This window comes from Myxocyprinus asiaticus, chromosome 9 (assembly GCF_019703515.2).
Source record: "Myxocyprinus asiaticus isolate MX2 ecotype Aquarium Trade chromosome 9, UBuf_Myxa_2, whole genome shotgun sequence".
Classification (NCBI taxonomy): Eukaryota; Metazoa; Chordata; class Actinopteri; order Cypriniformes; family Catostomidae; genus Myxocyprinus; species Myxocyprinus asiaticus.
The window spans coordinates 4291901-4317709 of NC_059352.1; the positions used below are offsets into that span (position 1 = coordinate 4291901).

The 25809-nt window shown below is 37.5% G+C and overlaps 1 protein-coding gene across 8 annotated transcripts in view; it reads right to left on the reverse strand.

The window, feature by feature from the left end:
• Positions 1–1779: 1779 nt before the first annotated feature.
• The window catches only part of LOC127445655 (transcriptional enhancer factor TEF-5-like), a 79029-nt gene continuing 54999 nt past the window's right edge, over positions 1780–25809 (reverse strand). For 4 of the 8 annotated variants that reach the window (XM_051705876.1, XM_051705875.1, XM_051705872.1 and 1 more), the window contains 7 exons: positions 22498–22530; positions 22351–22415; positions 14642–14805; positions 12967–13140; positions 8312–8455; positions 8013–8165; positions 1780–4033 (listed from right to left, as the gene is read on the reverse strand). In XM_051705876.1, coding sequence (XP_051561836.1) covers positions 3920–4033; positions 8013–8165; positions 8312–8455; positions 12967–13140; positions 14642–14805; positions 22351–22415; positions 22498–22530 — 847 coding nt within the window. In that variant the 3' untranslated portion in view covers positions 1780–3919. The remainder of the gene's footprint in view (positions 4034–8012; positions 8166–8311; positions 8456–12966; positions 13141–14641; positions 14806–22350; positions 22416–22497; positions 22531–25809) is intronic. The other 4 variants (XM_051705880.1, XM_051705879.1, XM_051705877.1 and 1 more) reach the window with 3 other exon arrangements.

Here is a 25809-nt window from a genome sequence, read left to right on the forward strand (position 1 = left end):
TGCTTACAGATTCCCCGAGCTTCCTGCCAACTTTCCTTAAATATCTAGACAGAATAAACATTGTGTACCAAATGGTATTATCCTTTGAACAATGAGAATTTGGGGGTGAATGGGTTCTTGACTTCCTGGGGTTTAACCTTGTTAACATATAGGAGATCATTTCAATTGTAGGTCAAGGAGGGGGATAGACCTCCAGAATTATGCAGTATTTGGCAAAGACCTTATAACTTTATTACCATTAGTTTTATCAACATGGGAAAGAGACCATTATACCAGTCGCACAGAGACCTCATAAATGATATCAAACACATACAGTTGCATTCTTTGTTTTCATGGTATTTGTTATATTTTTACATATAAATCTTGTGTCTTTGTGTTGGTCCAGAGCTGTTGAAGGGGAGAAGGGGGAGAGAGAAGTGGGGGCAGTAAGGTGATTTGCAATTTATCACACTGTGGTGATATTCAGGTGAAGATTTCAGCTTTTGTGAGAGAGTTCTATGACGTTGATTCTCGCAGAGTTCTTTGACTTTTACCGGAAATGGCGCCTTTTGGTTGTAGACATCCTGGTGCCAGCCTTACAAAATGAAATAACATTTTTGGCCTTTCAAAAATATTCAGTGACCAATATAGCCACCCTTCTTTTCAATAACTGCCATGAGCCTTCCATCCATGGAGTCTGTCAGTTTCTTGATCTGTTCACGATTAACTTTCGCTGAAGCAGTAACCACAGTCTCTCAAATGCTGTTCAAAGAGGTGTATTGTCTTCCCTCACTGTAAATCTCACGTTTGAGAAGGGCCCACAAGTTCTTAGTAGGATTTAAGTCAGGTGAGGAAGGGGGCCAAGTCATTATTTGGGCATCTTTGAGGCCCTTGCTGGCTAGCCAAGCAGTGGAGTACTTGGATGCATGTGATGGAGCATTGTCCTGCATAAAGATCATGGCCTTCTTGAATGCTGAGGACTCCTTCCTGTGCCACTGCTTGAAGAAGTACTTTCCAGAAACTGGCAGTAGGTTTGAGAGTTGAGTTTCAGTCCATCTTCAACTAGAAAAGGTCCAACTATCTCATCCTTAATGATAGCACCCATACCAGTACCCCTCCTCCATCTAGCTGGCACCTGACTCGAAGTGGTGCCCTGTGTCCATGAGTCTCTCATTTCTTCTGTCCATAAAACCTTTGAAAAATCTGTCTTCAGGTATTTCTTTGCCCAATCTTGATGCTTCAGCTTGTGAATATATTCAGTGGTGGTCATGTTTCAGCCTTCTTGACCATGGCCATGTCCCTGAGCACTTGACACCTTGTACTTCTGGACACTCCAGATAGGTTGCAGTTCTGGAATATGGTAGCACTGGAGGATAATGGGTTCCTGGTAGCTTAATTCTTCTCAAGTCTTTTGCAGTTAATTTGTGCCTTTTCTTCTCCATGCGTTTTTTGCGCCCCAGTTGACTATTCGCAACAAAACGTTTGATTGTCCGGTGGTCATGCCTTAATAGTTTAGCTATTTCAAGAGTGTTGCATCCGTCTGAAAGGCATTTTACAATATTTGACTTTTCAGTGTCAGTTAAATCTCTTTTTTGGCCAATTTTACCTTTGGTAATAAAGCTGCCTAATAATTGTGCACACCTTGATATAAGGTGTTAGTCACTTTCGCCACACCCTCCCTCATTACACAAATACATACCACCTGAAAATGATTGAATCCAATAAGCATTCATGTTTATATGGTTTGGAGTTGGAAAATATGCATGGAAATAATGATACGATCAGAATACTCACTTGCCTAATAATTGTGCACGCAGTGTATGAACACATTTTTATTTAGATTTCCTGAAGACACCCCAAACATGCACACTTTATAAAATAAAAATTAAAAAAAAAAAAAAGAAAAAAAAAGACACTTTTACAAAGTTGTAAATGTGTTTTAAGAAATATGGTCCAAGGAGACCCATGTCATTTTATTGGTATTGCTATACATTGTTTTGATTATATTGTACAAACCCCTAACATCGAAGATATTCAATACATAACTGCAATGCACAATCGGTATCCAAGGCCACAATGAACTGTTAAAAAACGGGGGAAAGCTTTTGCCAACACCACATAGATTATGGCATAAAATAACAAAAGTAACACGCAATTTTCAATGTATGCATACATCATCAATTGAAAGTCAAAGAGCAAACATAAAATTAGTAATTATAATAATAATTATAAAAAGTAAAAACAAGAGCCTGTAAGAAAAACTACAATTGAGGAAACTGTCGTCATTGAAGTTAAAACAAAATTGTAGGTTAAGGCTGTACCAATATACATAACATTTCTGCTTTTAATGTGTACTCAAGATTTAGCAGTACCTTCAGAACTTTAACTAAACTATAAACTGATGTTTGGACTTTAAAACTGTATCAGCGAGCACCATCTCATGTCTAGTGAACCATCTCATAAACAATTCACACAAACAGTGCTGCCTTTAGTACATCTTAGGGGACTGTGGAATAAAAAACACTGCATGGCTTCTTTAGAGATAGGCGTTGCAAACATTGAATTTGATCAGAATATTTACTAAATTCAAGTTTTTAATTACCTTTTTAGTAGTATCAAAGGATATCAATGATCTAATAAAAAAATAAATTAAAAAAAAACTCTCTAAGGTGTTTAAATGGCATTTGATGTTAATGCAAAATGCATACATAACCACACCGAACATGTGGTGCATGAAGTCTGAATTTTGACCAAAGTATATCCAAAGAGAGAAAAAAAAATAACCAAACCATACGAACAATAACAAACGCCTTAAATTATTGACGTTCCCTTTTAGACTTTAACATCAGGAACATTAAAAATAATTGTTGGTTTGGCACAAAACTAAAGGTTGCAACAAGTACATTTATGAGAAATTAACTTGTTGAATAGGAAAGGATGATGCACAATGCAGGGAAGTCATGAAAGTGACGGGGAAAATCGGTAAAATGCAAACATTCCAAGGCAAAACTCTGTCAAGGAATTGTTTCATTTATTAAACTTCTAAAATCTTGTATCGATGGGCAGCAACTGTGAAACTCTATTCTTTGTATTAGACTGACAACAAGTTTGACCTTTTTTTAGTTAATGCATCTTGAGAAAGCTTCGATGAACAGCTGAGTTAAATACTTTGTCATGTTGTTGTTTCAGGAATTGATTGTGTTACCTAGCCTTACCGTTTTAAGTCAAGAGGTAGTCAAAAGGCACTTCAGAGTATCAATCAACTTAATGTTCTTTGAGAGAGGAAAAAAGGCACTCGCATTTGGGTCAACTTATCAAAATCTTTTCGTATCTACAAAACGGTTTCTGACTCCTCTTTTGTTGTTCAAAGGACAGGAAAGGTTGTTTTATTTCTAAACTAAGAATTTAACTGCAGTGTGTTTTCAGTGGATCGGTCCTTTATAACAGTTGACATAAATCTTCCATTAGGAGATCTTGACATGAAGTATGACCTGGACATTTCTTAATGAGATTCACCCTTGTACATCACTGTAAGATTCTGTATGTACTGCTCTGGTTATAGACAGCACACGTCGTCTTCCACGATTCAAAGACATTCATTTCCATCAACACATTCACATTCCCTCAATGGAGACTAAACAGTTTAAAAGGCATTATTACAATTTGTATACGCAACAAAACCAACGTGACCCATTTTGTATTTAAGGCAATTAAAAACAAATACAAAAAAATCGTTTTTTAACAGAGTAAAACAATATATTTTTTACGTCCTCAAAGACTCTCCGCACCAGGATCAGAACAGAAGCGAAACATTTGGTTGTTCGTAACATTTTGGCGTATTCCTCCAATGTTTGGACAATTTGGCATCTTCCTCCATATGTTTGTCGGAGGGACTGTGCAAAGCAACGGAAGTCTGTTGACAGAACTGCTTGTAGAGTCGCTAGTCCTTAATGAGCCTATAGACGTGGTATTGTGCCCCGTGTTCGCTTGTCGACACTTCAAATACAAACGCTATACACAGTAGAGTCTCCTGGGTTTCCCTGTTGGTCACCACCTGTAGTGTGTTACACAGAAAAAAAAAAAAAAGACAAAAATATGTAATTAGGTGTGCACCGATCGATCGGCCACCGATCGAAATCGGCCGATATTCATCTTAAATCTGTGATCGGCGATTGTGCCTAGAATCAGGGCCAGAATCACACATGCACACTGCTCCTCTAATGAATGAGCACTTTCTCAGCCCTTGAAGCATGACAGAGTGGCCTCTGGAAGGTGAGTTGTTCGCAATTCTAAGCATTCACGAATTTAAACTTTCAGACATGATGTAATTCACATGAATATGCCGTTTTGTTTTTAAAAATGTGTAAGAATTACATGTGTATGAATATTAAGTTCATTATGGTAGTTATTCTGACTTGTAGCACAGTGAGCAGGAAGAGGATAAAGAGGCTGCTAACGGGTATAAAAACAAATTAAACAACAAATAAACATGCAAATAAAAATCTAAGCACACATGATGTAATGTGAGTCGTCACAATCAGACGCTGTGTGGAGCGATAGACTGTTTGAGCCATCATGAGCACTTTTAGCTTTACTCTCTTTAACATGAGCGCTCCTGGTGTCAACCAAACAAGCGCTCTCAATATCTCATCATCAGTCACTCATCTCAGCACTATTCTGTGAGGATCCCAATTTAAATCAGATTAATGTTGGTCACAATACCACTAATAACAGATGTAATGCTTTAACCTTCAATAACGGCACCGCTTCATGCATTTGCTTAATAATTAGTGATTTGTGCTACAACAAGACACCAAAGACAGTAAACAAATCATACATATTAATAATTTCTCACTGGAGCAGTTTTAGAGCTTGTAATGGATATATTTTTCTTATTTCTGAATGTATCTCTGCTGTGTGTGATGCTCTCATGGTTTTAGGTTGCCAGTATGTCACAATGACCTTTTGATATTGGCAACAGAACTATTAATAACTGTTTTCAATACAAATAAATGCTAGCAATTCACAATGAATGTAATTTTAATGTAATTTTGGTAACAATAAAAAGGTTTCATTTCTTTAACATTAGTTAATGCATTAGTTATCATGAACAAACAATGAACAATATATTTTTACAGCATTAATTAATCATAATGTTAGTTAACAAAAATACAATTGTTCATTGTTAGTTCATAGTGTATTAATGTTAACTAATACAACTTTTGCTTTTAAAAAATGTAATCGTGTATGTTGTAAATGACATTAAGTTAATTAGTTCATGTTAACTACAGTAATGTTGTTAAATAATGTTAACAAATGGAACCCTTTGGTAAAGTGTTCCTGTAATTTTACTGTGTGGGGCATAAACATAAAACTGCAGCATATAACTTGCAAAAGTGTGGCAAATGGCACTTTAAGAAAAATCGGTATCAGCCCATATTAGTATTAAAACAAAATTGGAGATCAGTATCGGCCTCAAATTTCCTGATCGGTGCACCACTATATGTAGTGTCTACTGCATACTCTTAAAAATATTATACATGCTTTTTTATTTTCACATCCTCACATTTATTTTGGTTTCCCTTGCAATAGATTTATACATCCATTATGAAAACTGTCCATGTTTTTACTACAGTAATTATAGCTGAAATATGATATTCACATAGAGTAAAACCATAGTAATCACAAAATTTTACCATGGTTTTACTATAGTGAACATATTTTAACCACGATAATCCTGGTAAAACCATAGTAATATTACAGGAAAATCAAACTCATGGTAATAAAAAAATAATCATTATACCAAAAAATCATGGTATGTTTATAGTAACACTATGGTTAATTTGTGGTACATGTACCATGGTTTTTAAAACCATGGTTCTTACCGCAAAAATGTTTACTACAGTCATGGTAAGTGCAGTTTTGCTATAGTAAAACCATGGTTAATTTTCTTAAGTGCATTATTATTATTATTTTTGTTGTTGTTGTGGAAACATGACAGAAACATGGTACTTGTACCACAAATTAATCATGGTGTTACTATAGTAAAAATGTAGTTATTATTATTATTATTATTTTTTTTTGCAAAATTATTTTGATTTTATTACCACAGTTTTGGTTTTCCTGTATTATTAATATGTTTTTACTACAAATACCATGGTTAAAATGTGGTTACTGTAATAAAACCATGGTAAATTTTGTGGTTACAATTAGGACTGCAACTAACGATTATTTTGATAATCGATTAATCGTCGATTATATCGACGATTAATCAGATAAAAATTACTTTAAATTATACTTTATTAAAATGATAAAGGGCGTAAGGATTTGGTTTGATTTACATTACTGAATTAACGATTCTTCGCTCTCACAAAACACTGAACAAAGCCTGAATCATAAAAAGTTACATTTAAATGTATTATTATTATTCTTTCAGGACTTATGCAAAACAGTTGCTTAACTTGTAAAACTTAACAAAAAATGCTCATCATTAAAGAGTAAAATGATCCATAGGGCACGGAGTGGGACAAAAGATCAGCCCAGCAGAGGGCAATAGTGACACGAGAACAGAAATGTTAATAATTCTGCCCAACTGAAAAATACATAATTATGTTATATACGTATGCTTGTACACCGTCACTGATTATATACATTACATTTTTTATATTATAGTTTTTAAAATAGTATTTTCACTGATTACATGTTTCTAAACTATTCTTTTCAAAAATTTTGTATGTTTATCCAGTAAAATAATGTTTACCATTGTATAAATTTACTAGTGAAATCAGACATTACATTATCAGGAGGACTATCAAATATTAGGACCCTTAGCATTATTATACATTATATTCAGCATTTCATACAGTTTAATATAGTGCAATCATCTGTAAACACTCTGCAAATTCACTCTCACGCTGAAAAGACTCATCACGGTGCTCACTGTAATACATGTGCTTACATGAGCAGGAGAAAACACTTTGAAAACCGGCACACCTTGACTGCTGAGACTTCAGTCTGATATCCATGAAAGCTGCACATTTGATTACATTGAAACTGAAATCGTGGTATGATGTTGAACAGTTTAATCAAAATGACTGCGCTCCCTTTCTCCATTGCGATCGGTTTGATTGGCGTGGATGCACGTGCTCGTTCAAGTTTAACAGAGACTCGCTTGTAGTAAGAACAAAGGACAGGAAAAGTTTTGCGAAATACGCGGCTGATTTTGAATTCATAACATGTTTACATTATAAAACAGAGATAATAGCAGTAAAATGTAAGTGATGCGCTTGAGAGAAACAACTCTTCAGTGCATCAAACAGCACAATCACTCTGTCAGCGCACCTGACGCAGCAACCACTACACATTAAACTGTATGCTTATTATGATCTTCTTTGAAGTGTTTAGAAACGGGGTTCTCCGTGCTTACTGCAAATATCCAACTAATCGATAATGAAATTCGTTGTCGATGATTTCCATTATCGATTTTATCGATTAGTTGTTGCAGCCCTAGTTACAATGTTTTTACTACACGTACCATTGTTGATGGTTTTACTGCAAATACCATGGTTCAACTATAATAACTGTATTAAAATCATGGTAAATGTTGTGGTTACTATGGCTTTACGACAAATACCACAGTTGATGGTTTTACTACAAATACCGTAGTTGAACTATGATTACTGTAGTAAAACCATGGTAATTTTTGTGGTTACAATGGTTTTAATACACATACCATAGTGCAGCTATAATAACTGTAGAAAAACCATGTTAAATTGAGTGGTTACTATGGTTTTACTACAACTACCGTGGTTCAGCATAACTTTTCATAAGGCATGGATAAAGCTACTGCAAGGAAACCCAAAATAATGGCAAGGAAACGCAAAAAATTACCCTCCCTGTCCTCTATGGGGCTCCGTACTTTTACATACTTTTTTCAACCCGTTACCAAAATTTGGGACATGAATATGGTTTAAAACCCTTATTTGTGTGATTGTTATATTTCAAGCAAGAACATCGTCTACAGAACATTTTACCTGTAAGATGGTGAAGTTTTCTAATACACTGTTCATCATGTACTTCTCAGGCAGGTGCTTGAGTTTGTGGATGAAGTTGATCATATATTCACACATAGGAGAACGATGGATGCGATACAAACACTTCCCGCCCTCCACACGAGCGTACTCGGTCTGTAAATCGTAAAAACATGGGCAGATAGTGTTTTGAAACCACTTAAGCCACTCAAACGTGAGCAGAATTTCTGCACTGAAGCTTCACACTCATTTGAAATGTTGAAGTTGGTATAAAGACGAATCGTGTTGGAGAAAACACTCACCTCCACTTTCTCGACCACCTGCTTGCCAAAGGAGCAGACTTTGGTTGAGACTGTGATGGTCATGTTCTCTGAGCTGCTATATTGGCTGCTGACTCCGTAGAAAGAGCCCGGTCCATCCTGAAAGCCGCCATTATTAAGATCAGCCTGAGACAGAGAAATAATCTCAGTTCTGCTGCTTTGAGACACTACAACAACTTAAAGAGATTGTTGTTGGCTGGATGGTTATGGATAATACCAAACCATAACATAAGACTGCACAGTGTGCTTAAAAATGAGTTGCGTTTAAAAAGTGCGAAAAGCCAGGCCATAATACAAATTCAACCAAAACTTATAAGGGAGGCAAGTAAGGCAGGAACTTTCCTTTGTGGAATTGGTTTACATGTTTGGTCGTCAGTGTTCTTGAGAGTTATTATTCATCAATAAATACACATTAACTTTCATTAAATTACTGCTCTTACTGCTTTTTTTCCCCCAAAAGAAGTACCATAGTACAACCACACATTGGTGCCATGGCAAAAACATAGGGCTGGGTATGGATACAGATTTCCCGATTTGATTCGCAAGCTCTTGATTTGATACGATTGATTCAGTTGAGTATATTTCAGTTTTAATGTCTATTCTGCTTACATATGAAAGAAATTCTCTCTCAGCAAATACTGGGAACCTTCTAGGGCCATGTCCACACTACTATGTTTTCATTTGAAAACAGAATGATTTTGCTACACTTAAAACCCTAATAAGTTGACTTTACTCATTTGATTGAGTTAAACTCTTTCCCTCAACTGAATTGAGTAATGGCATTTCCCAAACGTGCGTAATAAAGTTCACTCAAAGGATTAGTTCACCCAAAAATGAAAATTCAGTCATTGTTTACTCACCCCTGTGTTGTTATAACCCTATGTTACTTTCTTTCTTTTTCTTAACACAAAAGGAAAAATAGTGAAAAAAATGTTGTGCTCGGTGATCTCATACTATGGCAGTTTATGGTGACCACCTCTTCAAGCTTTATAAGAACACAAAAGTATAATTCAGAAATCTAATAAATAATTCCATGAGACTCATGATTGTTATAAAAGCATATGATAAGGTTTGGTGAGAAACAAACCAAAATCTAATGTATTATTAAGTGAAAACGTTCACTGACCGTTGATCTCCTGTGCGCGTTCATGATAGGGCAGGAGATCAACAGTTCACGCAGCCCCCTCGTGACACTGGGGTGTTCAAGTTTTGTTTATCTAAAAACAGATCCTCAACAGCGATAGTGGCAACAGAACACAACACAGCTGCACACAAAACAGAGAACAGAACTTACTAAACATGTCTGAAGAGTTTGTAGTCGAAGAACTGATGCATTTCTATGCCCAGCCTTATTTTTTTTTTATCGGAGTACTCGGAAATCAAACAGAAACATAGAGGAGGCTACAGGCAGCCACAGTCACACCGTGTCCTAACCCGACGGCAAACGACACGCAATAAAAGGTATATTTACTATGGTAGTCAGAGTTTTTGTCCAGCAGTGACGACCGACAGTACATGCTATCGATCGCTTGTTTTCTATTTTCAGCATCGCGCGGGTAACTGTGAACTGGCACCAGTCCAAAAACTTAAATAAATAATAACAAAAGTTTTTGTGCTTAGAGACTCCAGTCAGGCTTCCTAAGCAAGCAATTGGCCCGGTTGCTAGGGTGGGTAGAGTCACTTTGGGTAAACCACCTCGTGGTCGCAATGTGGCTCTCGCTCTCGGTGGGGCGCATGGTGAGTTGTGCGTGGATGCCGCAGAGAATAGCGTGAAGCCTCCACACACGCTTCGTCTCAGCAGTAACTCGCTCAACAAGCCACGTGATAAGATGCACGGATTGACGGTCTCAGACGCGGAGGCAACTGAGATTCGTCTACACCACCACGAGGACTTAGAGTGCATTGGGAATTGGGCATTCCAAATTGGGGAGAATTTTTTTTTAATAATTTTCTCACCAAACCTTAACGTATGCTTTCATAACAATCATGAGTCTCATGGAATAATTTATTAGACTTCTGAATTATACTTTTGCGTTCTTTTGAAGCTTGAAGAGGTGGTCACCATAAACTGCCATTGTATGACATCACTGAGCACAACATTTTTTCACAATTTCTTCCTTTGTGTTAAGAAAAAGAAAGGCAGTCATATAGGGTTATAACAATACAGGGCTGAGTAAACAATGACTGAATTTTCATTTTTGGGTGAACTAATCCTTTAACTTGGTGATCATATAGAATTAACTTTACTGAAAGTTAAGGTAACTAGATGCAATTCCCTTAACTTAGATCTGCTATTTAAAAGGTTGTTGTTTCTACATTATAATTTTAATTGAGTGGACTCATATTTAGGTCATACAACAACAGAGCTTAATTAAAGATTATTATAACTGATTCTAGGTCAATCATAAAATAAATGTATTTCTCCACAGAAATGCATAAACACCTGTACTACTGAGAAACAGGATCCAACTTGACCAAAGGGTACACAGATCACCCGAATGGTGACAAATATTTGCAACAAAACAATATAAATAATACTACAAAAGAGCTAAAACCTCTATGAATTCTAAAAAACAACTATTTAAATGCCCTATATGTTCCCTTCGACCAAGGAAACAATGAAATAATTCAAGGTAATTGTACAAGGCATTATGGATATTCCTCATAGCTTCAATTTTGTACTCAATAGTTTGAGTTATTAACACTTAACATCTTAAATCTATGGATTTTTAAGAAAAATAAGTTCAAGGAACATAGATATTTAAGTTAAGAGCCCAAAACTAGACATTTCAAGTAATGTTTAAATAAGACAACTTGATTTTTCTAGTAATGACAACATTAAGGTTTACAGCAGGGACTAAAAAAGGTTCAAGGAACGGAAACCGAAAATGAACGAAATGTTCAGAAGAATGTAACCGAAAACTGGAACAAAGTCATTTTCAATTGTTCCGGAGTGATAACTTTATTTTTAAATGCTGGTAACCGGTTAATTTTGTTTCCGATTATTTTTCATGAAACCAAAGGTCAAAGGGTTTATAACAGTACATTTTTATTTACAAATTAAACATGTGATTTGATCCTGAAGGAAACTGCTGCATCACACATTTCTTTGTCTAACTACCCGTTGTGATGTCACATTCTCTGAATGAAGACCTTTTGAACAACTATATATAAATACTACATGAAGTATGCATGCACGGCTAATCCAGATACAAGGAAAACATTATTAGAGGTAAAAGTGCATTTCTCAGTTGTTTCCAAGTCTTCACTGAATTATTGTTAGATATGATGCATTAATACAGATTTGATGTGTCTGGTTTTGACTGAGAAGCAGATCTGTAAATAAAATGTATTTTGTTTTTATAACAAACAAATTTATTGCTTATTTTCAATTATTTTGGTGAGGCATGTGGCTCATTTTGGGCTTGTTTTTCCAGACAGGTGTCTTGTTTCTTTTGAGAGATCTGGCAACCCTACATTTGGTATTTCACGCACCTATTAGCGCAGAGTACTGTCATTTTAAAAAGAACGTTACTAACAATTCTTTTTTTTTTTCTTTTTTTTTTTTTCTCCTTTTTCACCCAATTTGGAATGTCCAATTCCCAGTGCGCTTTTTAAGTCCTTGTGGTCGCCCCAATCCGGGTGGCGGAGGTTGAATTCCAGCTGCCTCCGCATCTGACACCATCAACCTGCGCATCTTACCACGTGGCTTGTTGAGCGCGTTGCCACGGAGACATAGCACGTGTGGAGGCTTCACGCCATCCACTGTGGCATCCACGCTCAACTCACCATGCGCCCCACTGAGACGAACCACATTATAGCGACCACGAGGAGGTTACCCCATGTGACTCTACCCTCCCTAGCAACCGGGCCAATTTGGTTGCTTAGGAGACCTGGCTGGAGTCACTCAGCATCTAACCATTCTTTTATTTTGTTCTAACCGGTTACCATTTGGAAAAGAGGCTGCAGAACTTCAGAACCGGAATGAAAAAATACAGTTTTTGTTCAGAACGAACCGAAATGAAAAACATTTAGTTTTTAGTCCCTGGTTTACAGTGTACGTTTACACCTCTAATCCATACTGGAACAGCGTTTTTCTCCACCGAATACAGAGACTTTCGAAAACACTCTCCATAACTATATTTTAGAAAACAAGGATATAAGAAAACTGAAAGAGGTTTTAATCTTAAACTGATGAGTGTAGATGTGGCCTAACTTAAAAATAAACATTTTTTAAATTAACAACAGGGCCCAAACTATACAGTTCAATCGCTATTTATTTAACAATAATGAACAAAACCAAAACTAAAGTAAACTTTAAAGTAAAAGATCGATCTTGGGATTTTGAGATTATCGGGAACGTTCAAATGAGAATCGTGATTAATTGAAACATCCATATCTATACACAGCCCTAAAGAAACATGTTTTTGGACACTACCTTGCTGGTAATACTATGGCTTTCTTTGAAATACCTTACAGTACTTATAATACCAATGGTACAGTATATGAATATGCTAATCAGCCAGTACTATGTTATAAATCAAAGCACTATGGTATTACCATCACTGGACCATGGTCCCACTACAGTAGGATTGGTGCAGATTCAGATAAACGATGTATAGCTAGAGTACACGCACCCAGAATTTGACCAGGAAGAAAGCATTTTGAGGGCCTTTCTCATACAGATCCTTGAGTCCTCCCTTCTTCTCAGGAAACTTGTCGTAAATCTGTCTGATGTCCACGGCCTCCAGGAGAGGATCGCTATAGGATGGGTTCGTCTGGCCAATGTGAACAAACAGATGCTTGCTGTACTGCAAAAAAAAAGAAGTTAAATATAGTGCTATTAATGTTTGTTTAAATTAAGAGCAGTTTTTACATTCGTGAACAAATTTAGGGGTCACTACTGGTGGTAGATAAAAAGAGCTACTACATTGCCTAGGTAGTCAGTCTAGCTATGTCTGTCCCTTAAAAAAAATTAAGAATTTAAAATAGGTCAATAAATAAATAAATGAATATATTAGTGGACTGCAATAATCTGTCAGTCCACTTCTAATATGTAACATCCCTCATGTCATCTCCCCTGATTTTAAATATTTTTAAGTGAATGTTGAGCAGCTATTGTGTTAATATAAATGTTCACATTTAATTTTAGCATATGTAAGAAATGCGTATGTTTCATTTGCTGGTCTGCATTTTATCAGCCAGCTGGGCTGCACAATTATGACAAAAAATTATAAGAGCGCACAACAGTGCTCGCCCACTTTTTTAGTCACCATGGTTTCGAAAGTGTTTTTCCCCATTCATTTTTTTTCATAGGGATTTTATAAAATCCTACATAAAGAGTTCTAAGCCATGAACCCAACCAACCAGCTCTTGAGGTGAATCACAACATTACAAACTTTGCTTAGAAGTATTTGAAAATCAAACAAAAAGACAAACGTACAAGACTGTGTACTTAACGTCTTTAATGAAGAAATTAACTACAATCCCATAAAGCATTGCGAATGACAATCAAATTAAAATAGTTGGAAATATATAAAACTATTGGTTTAGTTGTTGATTTTAAATACAGAATCAATATTTTTAAAGTATATAGCAAAATATTGAGATATATACAAATATATAAGTAGTTTGGGAGTGTAGATAGAGCAACGTGGCGGTCACTGCAGAGCTCTTTTGATGCGATTTGTTGGCCGCGATTCTCTGATTGGTGGGTTTTCCCCCTCAGGATCATGGGTAGTGTAGTTCTTCACCAGAAATTAGCAGTTCTTCACCGTTATTAAACACAGTTTAAAAAAATATGAAGTTGATATAACACAGACTGATGGCTTCAACAGAAGCACATACCATCGATTAACAACTCTTGAACTCACGGTAGGTCTGTCTTTAAAGGTTTGTAAGTTAGCATTAATAATCCATTCCCCTATGGAGAGAATATATGAGATTTTTACTTCCGGAATCAGACTGTTGCACTCTGCTGGTAATTATTAATTTCCTTGTCTATGCTGTTTCAAAGTGTTTCCAAATTGTTGCTTTATTGCATAGTAGTCAATCTACAATGAATCAAATAGGACCGTTCTAGTTCTTTTAAGCAAGGTTGCTTGATTGCCGTGTAGACTGGATGTTACAACATCTACAGTGTGGTGTCAGCAACGTGACATTGACTGAATTCAAAATAATTCCAAATTACTGTCAATGCTTTTCGCTTCGTACTAAAGCTTCTGTTTGAGTTACAGGTAACGCTTATCCAGTACTCATTTCAATTGGCCATTAAAAACAAAACAAATCAGTCGGTCTCTAGTCTGTACTCACAGATTCCTGATCCTGTGGGACCTCCATGAAGGCAGAGTACTCCAGCAAACGCAGTTTGGAAGAGGCAATGGTGCGATCCTGCCACACGGGCACTGCGGTGGCAGCCGGGGGGAGAGGAGGCGCCAGAGGCTCATATGCTGGATGAGGACGAACACAAGGGGGCGCTAGTGAGACACAGCCAAAGAAGTAGAAGGGGAAAAAAAAGAAAGTGGAGATTGCAGGGGTTTTTTTAACGCCATGCAAGCTTTTATGGTTATTTTCATGATGAAATATGGTTAAAATATAATAATTAGTAAAAACAACTAAAAACCCATATATAATGTTTAGTATAATTAGAAGGGAAAAAAAAAAAACCCTCCAAAACTTCAACCTTTGAATCTGTTTTTCTTTTTAAAAAATGAGCACTATGCATAAACAGCAACATCTAGAGTAAAAAATGACAGACATACACACTCACATATAGAAACATACATTCCAAGTGTTCTGAAGTGTTACAACCCTTTAAATAATGACATTTCTTTTTTTTGGGGGGGGGGGTGAACTATTCCTTAAACAACATCATGCATCTTGAGCACCAACCAATGCATTGAGCTGTAAGAGCAAGATTTAGGTGATAAAAGCGGTAGGGCTGCGACCATCACCGTGACAACCGCCCCACCGCGGCGGTAGATTGTCACCGGCGGTTATGCACGTGACATAAACATATCAACTTACACATACCACAACTAGGTGTAACAACTACACGTCCATTCGTCCCCAACTTAAGTTACAATCTTAAAATGCCTTCACAAACTCACTCACAGGAGAGTTTATTCATGTCAACAAACAACATGAAAATAAATATATATATATATATATATATATATATATATATATATATATATATATATATATATATATATATATATATATATCACACACACACAGTTGAAGTCAGAAGTTTACATACCTTGGCCAAATACATTTAAACTCAGTTTTTCAAAATTCCTGACATTTAATCGTATATAACATTCCCTGTCTTAGGTCAGTTAGATCACTACTTTATTTTAAGAATGTGAAATATCAGAATAATAGTAGAGAGAATGATTTATTTCAGCTTTTATTTCTTTCATCACATTCCCAGTGGGTCAGAAGTTAACATACACTTTGTTAGTATTTGGTAGCATTGCCTTTAAATTGTTTAACTTGGGTCAAACCTTTTGGGTAACCTTCCACAAGCTTCTCACAATAAGTTGCTGGAATTTTGGCCCATTCCTCCAGACAGGACTGGTGTAACTGAGTCAGGTTTGTAGGCATCCTTGCTCACACACACTTTTTCAGTTCTGCCCATACATTTTCTATCGGATTGAGGTCAGGGCTTTGTGATAGCCACTCCAATACCTTGACTTTGCTGTCCTTAAGCCATTTTGCCACAGCTTTGGAGGTATGCTTGGGGTCATTGTCCATTTGGAAGACCTATTTGCGACTGAGCTTTAACTTCCTGGCTGATGTCTTGAGATGTTGCTTCAATATATCCACATAATTTTCCTTCCTCATGATTCATCTATTTTGTGAAGTGCACCAGTCCCTCCTGCAGCAAAGCAGCCCCACAGCATGATGCAGCCACCCCCATGCTTCACGGTTGGGATGGTGTTCTTCGGCTTGCAAGCCTCACCCTTTTTTCTCCAAACATTACAATGGTCATTATGGCCAAACAGTTCGATTTTTGTTTCATTAGACCAGAGGACATTTCTCCAAAAAGTAAAGATCTTTGTCCCCATGTGCACTTGCAAACTGTAGTCTGGCTTTTTTATGGCGGTTTTGGAGCAGTGGCTTCATCCTTGCTGAGCAGCCTTTTAGGTTATGTCGATATAGGACATGCTTTACTGTGGATATAGATACTTGTCTACCTTTTTCCTCCAGCATCTTCACAATGTCCTTTGCTGTTGTTCTGGGATTGATTTGCATTTTTCACACCAAACTACATTCATCTCTAGGAGACAGAATGCGTCTCCTTCCTGAGCGGTATGATGGCTGCGTGGTCCCATGGTGTTTATACTTGCGTACTATTGTTTGTACAGATGAACGTGGTACCTTCAGGTGTTTGGAAATTGCTCCCAAGGATGAACCGGACTTGTGGAGGTCCACAATTTTTTTTTCTGAGGTCTAGGCTGATTTCTTTTGATTTTCCCATCATGTCAAGCAAAGAGGCACCGAGTTTGAAGGTAGGCCTTAAAATACATCCACAAGTACACCTCCTATCAGAAGCTAATTGGCTAATTGTCTAAAGGTTTAACATCATTTTCTGGAATTTTCCAAGCAGCTTAAAGGCACAGTTAACTTATGGCACTTTTCCACTGCACGTTACGGTTCGACTCAACTCTGCTTGCTTTTCTGTGATTGCTTTTCCACTGCGGTTTAGTGCAGCCTCAACATGGGTGGGATTATAGGCTGATCGTCATAGTTGCGCTGCCTCTACTGCCGTGACATCATCTTAAACGCGACACAAAACAAACTAGCAACAACAACTCAAGAACATTAATGACCATAAACAATAGCACGACCGCTAGTTGTTAGCTACTAGCTCATTGTGCTGCATAAAGCAGTTGTTGCATGGTGATTTTACACAAGTGTAACAGTTAAATTGGCCTGGTTGTTTTAGAAGCAAGCTTTCCGAGAGACAGCAGGCTCAAATCGCAGCAGTGGCATCTAGCAGCAGCACTTCCGGTGTCAAGCTCAGATGCCGCTGACTTTACGGCATGTGCCGCTTGTTTGTGGCTGGTGCCACTAAATTTAAACGGCATATGCCGCTGTATATGAATGATGCCAGTGAATTTACGAGGCAGATGCCGCTATTGAGTAACAAAATGTAGCTAAACAAACATCCTTTCCGTGTTACCACCTGCTCATAGAAATGCCATAGAAATTTACTGGCATCATTCATAAACAGCGGCATATGCCGTGTAAACTCAGTGGCACCAGCCACAAAAAAGCGGCACATGCCGTAAAGTCAGCGGCATCTGAGCATGACACCGGAAGTGCCGCTGCCACGATTTGAGCCTGCCCTTACTGAGCTTTCCAGTAGCTGGTCAACTAAATAAAGTGAAGCTTTCAAGCAGAATACAGAGTTAACATAACAAAAGTACCATCCTCCATCGTGGACTCCAACAACACCGTGGCCAAGTCCAGGGCACTCTCCCTCCCATTGCTCGGTCTATTGCCACAGATAGCGTCCATTTGGTCTAACCACTTTCACTTTCTTCTGTTTGAACCACTCTGGCTGTTGTGGTCCTTGATGGTCCTGTAGTCACTTTTAAGTTTTTTTTAACTTTTCCCTACACTGTTGGTAGGTCTGGTGGTAGCCATGTGCGGCCAACAGCCGAGACATTTCCTGAAAGACTTTTTCGTTTTGCGTCGCCCCATCCAGCTCTCGTTGGATCCTCTCCTAGGCTACTAAAGAGATGAACGTCTGCACCTCGTTTATTGACCACGGCGTAGTTTTGCGCAAAGCCATTTCTTTTTACAATTCGGAAGTCGCGTGAACAAATGAGGCCTTGTCAACACTAGGGGCCGTTTACACGACAACGTTTTCAACTAAAAACGGAAAACTCTTTATGCGTTTTGGCTGTTTGTTTACACGACAATGGCGTTTTGGGGCCTGAAAACGCAAACTTTTGAAAACGGGTTTCAAAGTGCACGTTTTTGAAAACGATGCCGTTATCCTCTCCGTGTAAACATACAAACACGATGACGTCATGCACACACGTATTACTTGTTATATAAAGAATGATGGATTGATAGGCATCAATTTGAGAAGTATAATTATCAATATGAATACTGGTGTCTGTGCAAATAACAATAATCAACTATTTATTCATCTGGAGTGTTTTGTATGGAATGTGAACATTGTACAGTAGGCAGAACCTGCAATTTGAAAATCTTGAAATTAATGTATGGATTCAGATGGGAAAAATGTATTTGTATTTTCAATGTTATTTATTTATTTACTTCATTTTATTTGATGTACCTTTACCCTGCAATTCATTCACCCACCGCTTATGTATATAGCCTATACAAAGAGATGTGATGCCATGTACAGTATTCAATGATATGCTTAGAATATGAAAACATGAGGCAGTGAAAATGCATGTTAGATCCAGTGTACACAAGACCTCTCTCTCCGTCAGAAGATATCTATATATCAGAGTTCTGTCTGATATACAAAACCAGTCAACACCAACAGCTTGTTATGTTAACTCACTCTCCTAACATCCCAAGAGTTAGTAGGGGGAATACAGGAGAAGGCAGGAGACGAAGTGATGGTAAAAATGAGCAGTTTATTGAATAATCTTGAGAGTTCAGTCTATAGGTATGCGCGCGAGTACTTCAAAACAACGCGCGAGTCATTCAAAACTACAATGGCGGACTACAGGACTGTGTTTGTGCTACTCAAGGTTTTGAGTTTATTGATGCTTCTCCAGCAAAGTAACTGTAGTAATAAAGCAACCTCATTGTCCGTCCAGACAAAACTGCTCGATGCTTTCGCCATCTTCATTGTTTGTATTCACCACTCTGTGGAAGAATGCTTATGTGTGCAGGCGCGTAGTGTTTCTTTACAAAGTGACATCGCCAACTACTGGTCTGGCATGCATAATGCAGCATTTTTAGTCGTTTTCATGGATCTGTGTGTACGGGGATTGTTTTGACAACGTTGTTGTCTGTATGCGAAACTTTTCAAAAACGCAAAAGGAAAAACTTTTCAGTTTTTAGTACATCGTTGTCGTGTAAACGTACCCTAATACGTTTTTGTTTGAAAACGCATCTTTTTCTCTCCGTTTTGGCCTTCCGTCCATACTGAGACGCCGTTTTTGTCCGCGAAAACTGAGCTTTTTGAAAACGAACTCCAAAGTGGATACATTTGAAAACGCTGTTTACGCGTTGTAGTGTAGACTGTGAAAACGGATGCTTTTAAAAACGATGACGCATTTTAGTCATGTGACGCAGTCATGTGACCCATTCAGTCCAAAACAAGGTGGTGGATGACATTGTATCGCAGTTGTTTTGGCTACTCTCCAATTTGATTGCGTTGTTAAAGATTAATGTTAGTTTGTACATACTTCAGCTTACATTTCTTCAAAGGAGACAGGATGTTTACTTGCAGCTGTTGTTCAGCGGTGGAACGCAAGGACAGTTTCGTTTCAGACCGTACACTGCCGCGACGTTTCAAAAAGGCGGAAAGTAAATAAATGCCTGACGGAAATGACGCATGTCGAAGTGTCTTACGTTTTACTCATGCGCAGTACAGGAAAGTAAGCATTTTCAGACATTTCAGTGAGGATGAGCAGCTTTTGGAAAACGCTTGAAAACGCTAGTGTGGACGGAGAGCATTTTGAAACAAAAACGCAGTTTTCAAATGTATCCGGATTAATGTAGACGTAGCCTGATACTGCTTCTTCTTCTTCTTTGTCTTGTTAATGGCCGCTCACTCCTTAGGAGTATTACCGCCACCTACTGTATAGCTTACATGGGTGATGCATCTGTATTTTTTATTTTTTTATATATGAGGATGTAATGCCCCACCCACCCCAGAGGATCAGAGCCCACGCTTCAGCTGGCGCTGCGTGTTCAGCTCCTCCAGCTTCCACACTGGGCTCCTCAACCTCCAGGATGGGCAGAAGCACCACGATCCTCATACATTATATCCTATGCTCTAGTAGGCCTGTATTCTTTAAAAAGGTTAAAACAGCCCTATATGTCTGAAAATCTCTCAAACCCTTTCCCAAGAGGTCCGTGACATTTACTGGTCTATCCTTTATATTATTAAAAAGACTACTACGTTAAATGATACTGCTATCGCTGTTGCTAACTTTAAAACTAGCGGTTTGATGTCCCGTGTAGCAAATCCAGTGACACTGGTAGTGACTATTCTCTCTGACTAATCAGTGATCTGCAGGGTTTTGATGTCACATTTAGTATCGGCTCGGCTGTCTGTAAACAAATGTTGGAAAAATTATTCATGCCATGCACAAAGTAGATAACAACTTGCCAAAACTATAGTTTGCTAATATTAAATCTGTGGAGTGGTTAAAAAATGAGTTTTAATGACTTCAACCTAAGTGTATGTAAACTTCTGACTTCAACTTTATGTATATATATATATATATATATATATATATATATACACACACACGATGCATTTGAAAATAGGCGATTAAAAAGTGCCAAAGTTTACCTTGGGATCGAAAAAATCCTTACAATACTATGTGGATCACATGAATAAACAAGGTTTTATTCAACAAGGGGTTTCTTCTTCTAAAACATTGTCAGTGCATTTGTAATATCTTGCTGTGTTTTTTATTTCTCGTGATATTTTCATCAACAATGTTTGAATGTTTAATTTTGTTGACGAGATTAACACTGCATTCTGGATGTGTATTCAGTGCAGCTGGAAATATCATAACTCACAAAACAATCATGCATCTGACAATTGAAAGGCTTCCAGCAAAGGTAGGACTGAACTATTTAATTATTGTTTAATTATAGCTGTTTAATGATATTTAGTCATGTTGAATATTGTAGTTTAGCAATATTAACAGAATCTGACAATCTGGAATATTTTTAGCCATTGATGTGTGACATATTACTGATGTATAGGAGTATGGTGGGTGCAATAACAGACAGAAATGGTAAACCTAAAAGTTTTGTATTTTGGGTATTTTGTGATATTTTATAAAAGGTTAAATTTTTATGTTGTGTTCAATTATGCACTTTTAAAAATTTGATGCACAATAAATACGTAATTTCACTCCCTTCCCCTACAACGCTTAAGTCACTTCATAAAAAAAATCGACAGTAGAACTCACGGCTATGTTTAATAGTGAAAGTAAGAGCGTTTCCACACGCACAATGCGACGAGAACTTACAGGATTGGGACTAAACAGCTGTGTGGCCACAAGAAAGCCACTTGTTAGTGAGGCTAATCGAAAAAAAATTACTTCAATTTGCTAGGGAGCATAAAGATTGGACTGTGGAGCAATGGTAAAAGATCATGTGATCTGATGAGTCCAGATTTACCCTATTCCAAAGCGTTGGGCGCGTCAGGGTAAGAAGGGAAGCACATGAAGTGATGCACCCGTCATGCATAGTGCCCAATGTACAAGCCTCTGGAGGCAGTGTTATGATCTGAGGTTGCTTAAATTGGTCAGGTCTAGGCTCAGCAATGTTATACGGCAATAAAATGAAGTCAGCTGACTATCTGAATGTACTGAATGACCAGGTTATCCCATCAATGGATCTTTTCTTCCCTGACGGCATGGGCATATTCCAGGACGACAATGCCAAGATTCATCGGGCTCAAATTGTGAAAGAGTGGTTCAGGGAGCATGAGGAATCATTTTCACACATGAATTGGCCACCACAGAGTCCTGACCTTAACCCCATTGAAAGTCTTCGGGATGTATTGTAGAAGACTGGTTCGACTGGGGGGTTATTTTGCATGTTTAATCATTTTTTTTTATTTAAATGTCTCAAAGGCAAAGGCACATACAAAAATCAAATTACAATATTCGAAGTGTTTGAACTAGTCAAATACTTAAAGCTGAACGAGTACTCGATTAATCGATTACTTCAGTCATCACACTGACAATAGAAGGTCAAGTTGAGGAAAAACCTGCATACAAGTAGTATGGTAGTATGCAATTTCGAACTGATGGTCAGTATAGGATACTTACATGGTAAAGGGGGCTGAACAGGTCCAGACAGGTTTGGGTAAGGGGCTTGTGCAAATGGCTTGATGCTGTAAAAGTGTTCAGGATTTGTTAGAATCGAGTGTAAGCCTGTCACAAATAGACTTAAATAGACCGACTCTGCTTATTTACTTTGTCAGATGTTCTCTTATGCACTTGTGCCACCTTTCAATCAAAAAAGAAAAATGAGAGGTGTATTATTTCACACATGAACACCACTTATCACACAACCGTTCTTGTTAGCTGTATTAGCTCAGCACAAGTTCACCTACTTCAGAATCGGAGTGTAATATGACAGAAGTCATGTGCGTTGGCTTATGTCTAATAACAGACAATCAAGTGAGGATTTAAAAAAAAAGGAGATCTGAGCAGAGGGTGAGGAGGAATGTTGTTGACAGGAATTAGCGGGTTGCCAATAAGTAGGGCTGAGAATTGAGAAATGATTCTTAGTCAAATACAGAAACTAAATGATAGGGCTGCCCCCGACCAAAGATTTTCCTAGTCGACTAGTAGTCGTTAGTTTAAGCCATTAGTTGACTAGTTGTCGCACGTTTATGATATTAATTTAATTACTTAAATATTTTTTGAGTGGCATCAGAAAATGGTTTGAGTTCCAGGGCTGAGAAAGAAAATTATAAGTAACACTGCTAACACTGTTCTACAATACAGAGAAATACTAAACCATAAAAATGAGCCTTTAAAATATAAATTTTTACAAGCGCACGCACGAAGCGAGCCGCAGCGACACCGGCAAAAGTGGTAATGATTCTGAATGTTTTGGAAAAACCAGCAAGGAGACTGTCTGAACATTTTGTTCATTTATAGAGAGAAATGCACATTAGGGTTGTGTCGACAGACGATGATCTCAGGACAGATGGTCAGAGTGATCGCCAATAGCTGATGCCTTTGACCATGTCAAGACGATATTTGGCTCGTTTTCCCATTAATGTATTACATTATTATTATTATTATTAGGCTATTATTATTATCAAATTAATATCACAAATAATTTGCCCGCAGACACACAGACACACGCTTGAAGAAACACACGTTGTTATATTATTAAGAACAGATGACAGAAAAGCCGTCTATGCGCATGTATGTCATGCTGTTTGTTCGGAGGCCTGCAGTCTCGTGGAACGCGCGCATGTAAAAAGGTTCTCACTTTTTCTTTGTTTCTGTCTTCTGAATTTTTATTCTATCTCAGCTCAGGAGGTGCTTTGAGTTCAGTTCACTTTACTGTATTTCCACAGAACAGTTCATTGTGACCACAACTCAGCAGCCTCATCTGTGATTAAACATAAAATAATACAAAAACACGTTCACCTCGAACCATGATTTATATTTCAGTGATTATCATTATAATGATAATTTTTACATTTATAATTGTTTTTATGTCTTCGTTCGACTAAGTAATTTTCCACCTGCATGTTTAGACGGATACTTGCCTAACGGTAAATGGAAAGGAGGTTACTTTTATATATATATATATATATATATATATATATATATACATACATACATACATACATACATACATACATCAGTTAGTTCCGGTCCTCGAATCTGATTGGACGAGAGACGTTCCATGAGTACTGATGGTCTCACACCATCATCACTCAGACGCTTCACTGTGTGTATCACTCCACTTGTTTTCATGCCGTTCTAAACTAAAGTGTAAGAGCAGTGCAGAAGTGTTAAGAGCTACTGTATGTGTGTCTCTTTACATGTATTTTTTTGACATTACATATTGTAGCCAGCAGGTGGTGACAAAAAATCATTTTTGTGTGTAATATGAGCCAGTTAGGTGATGTGAAGTGAATCCGCGTCAGCCACTCTTTACATACAACAGCATTCCGTGATCGCTTGTATTACTACTACACTACTAAAGCTAGGAAATAGCTTTAAACGGCTTTAAACGAACAACTTCAGCATTACGGCTCATCACAGCTGAGAGACACAGCAGACTGATTAATTACACAACTCAAGGCGCTTACCTCTTACCGGACTTTCTACATTGGAGAGGACATGCTGTTTAAAATGGTGGAGAAGATTGCGGTTTCTATAGTGAATGACTCTTGCGCACTGGCTACCGCGAAATAGGGAGAAATACTCCCGCTTGGACAGCTATTTTTCCACTGAGAAAGCTGATCTTCAGAAAGCTGACAGCATCTCTGCTTAGGAGTGGCAACAGGTGATCGCACACGCTCCATCTCTCTCTCTCTCACATACACACACACACACATATCCATCCTTGTTTCTCCAATAACTTGTTTGAAACCATGATACTATTTCTGAAGTGGCATTTTTGAATTTCTAACGAAGGCTTGGCTGTATCATTTGGTTTGAACCAGCAACGGCAGATTCTCATCCATTGCATAAGAAAGTAGTTCCATGCACAAATGAGTTTTTGTGACCGTACTCAGTTTTTCCTAATTTTTTTAAATGTACTTGTTCATTGAACTGTTGTATATAAGCAATATCACACAAGCAAGAGTGCAATATGGCCCTAAATCAGCACTGCTGTGATTACCTATGGCACTCGGCCGCATGTGGCCAAATCACAGCAGTGCTGATCACTTTGTTATTTTAATTGCTTTTTTGTTTCATTTGGAGTGCAATTTGAATTTAGAAATATATTTGATTTAAGTTTTTAGTTTTTTAAATAAATAAATAAAATTTTCAATGCAAAATCACTAAAGCAAGAATATTCACCGATCCCTCAGCCGGGGGTTGCCGATGTAATTGGATATTGCGATATATGTGTATATATATATATATATATATATATATATATATATATATATATATATATATATATATATATATATATACACACACACACACACACACACACACACACACACACACGCACACACGCACACAAATATACACACTGGCGGCCAAAAGTTTGGAATAATATACAGATTTTGCTCTTATGGAAAGAAATTGTTACTTTAATTCACCAAAGTGGCATTCAACTGATCACAAAGTATAGTCAGGACATTACTGATGTAAAAAACAGCACCATCACTATTTGAAAAAAGTCATTTTTGATCAAATCTAGACAGCAGCCATCACTCCAACACCTTATCCTTGAGTAATAATGCTAAATTGCTAATTTGGTACAAGACAATCACTTGCCATTATATCAAACACAGTTGAAAGCTATTTGGTTCATTAAATGAAGCTTAACATTGTCTTTGTGTTTGTTTTGAGCTGCCACAGTATGCAATAGACTGGCATATCTTAAGGTCAATATTAGGCCAAAAATGGCAAAAAAGAAACAGCTTTCTCTAGAAACTCGTCAGTCATGTACAACAGTAAAGAGAAGACTCAGGGGTGCAGGCCTTATGGGAAGAATTGCAAAGAAAAAGCCACTTTTGAAACAGAAAATCAAAAAGAAAAGGTTAGAGTGGGCAAAGAAACACAGACATTGGACAA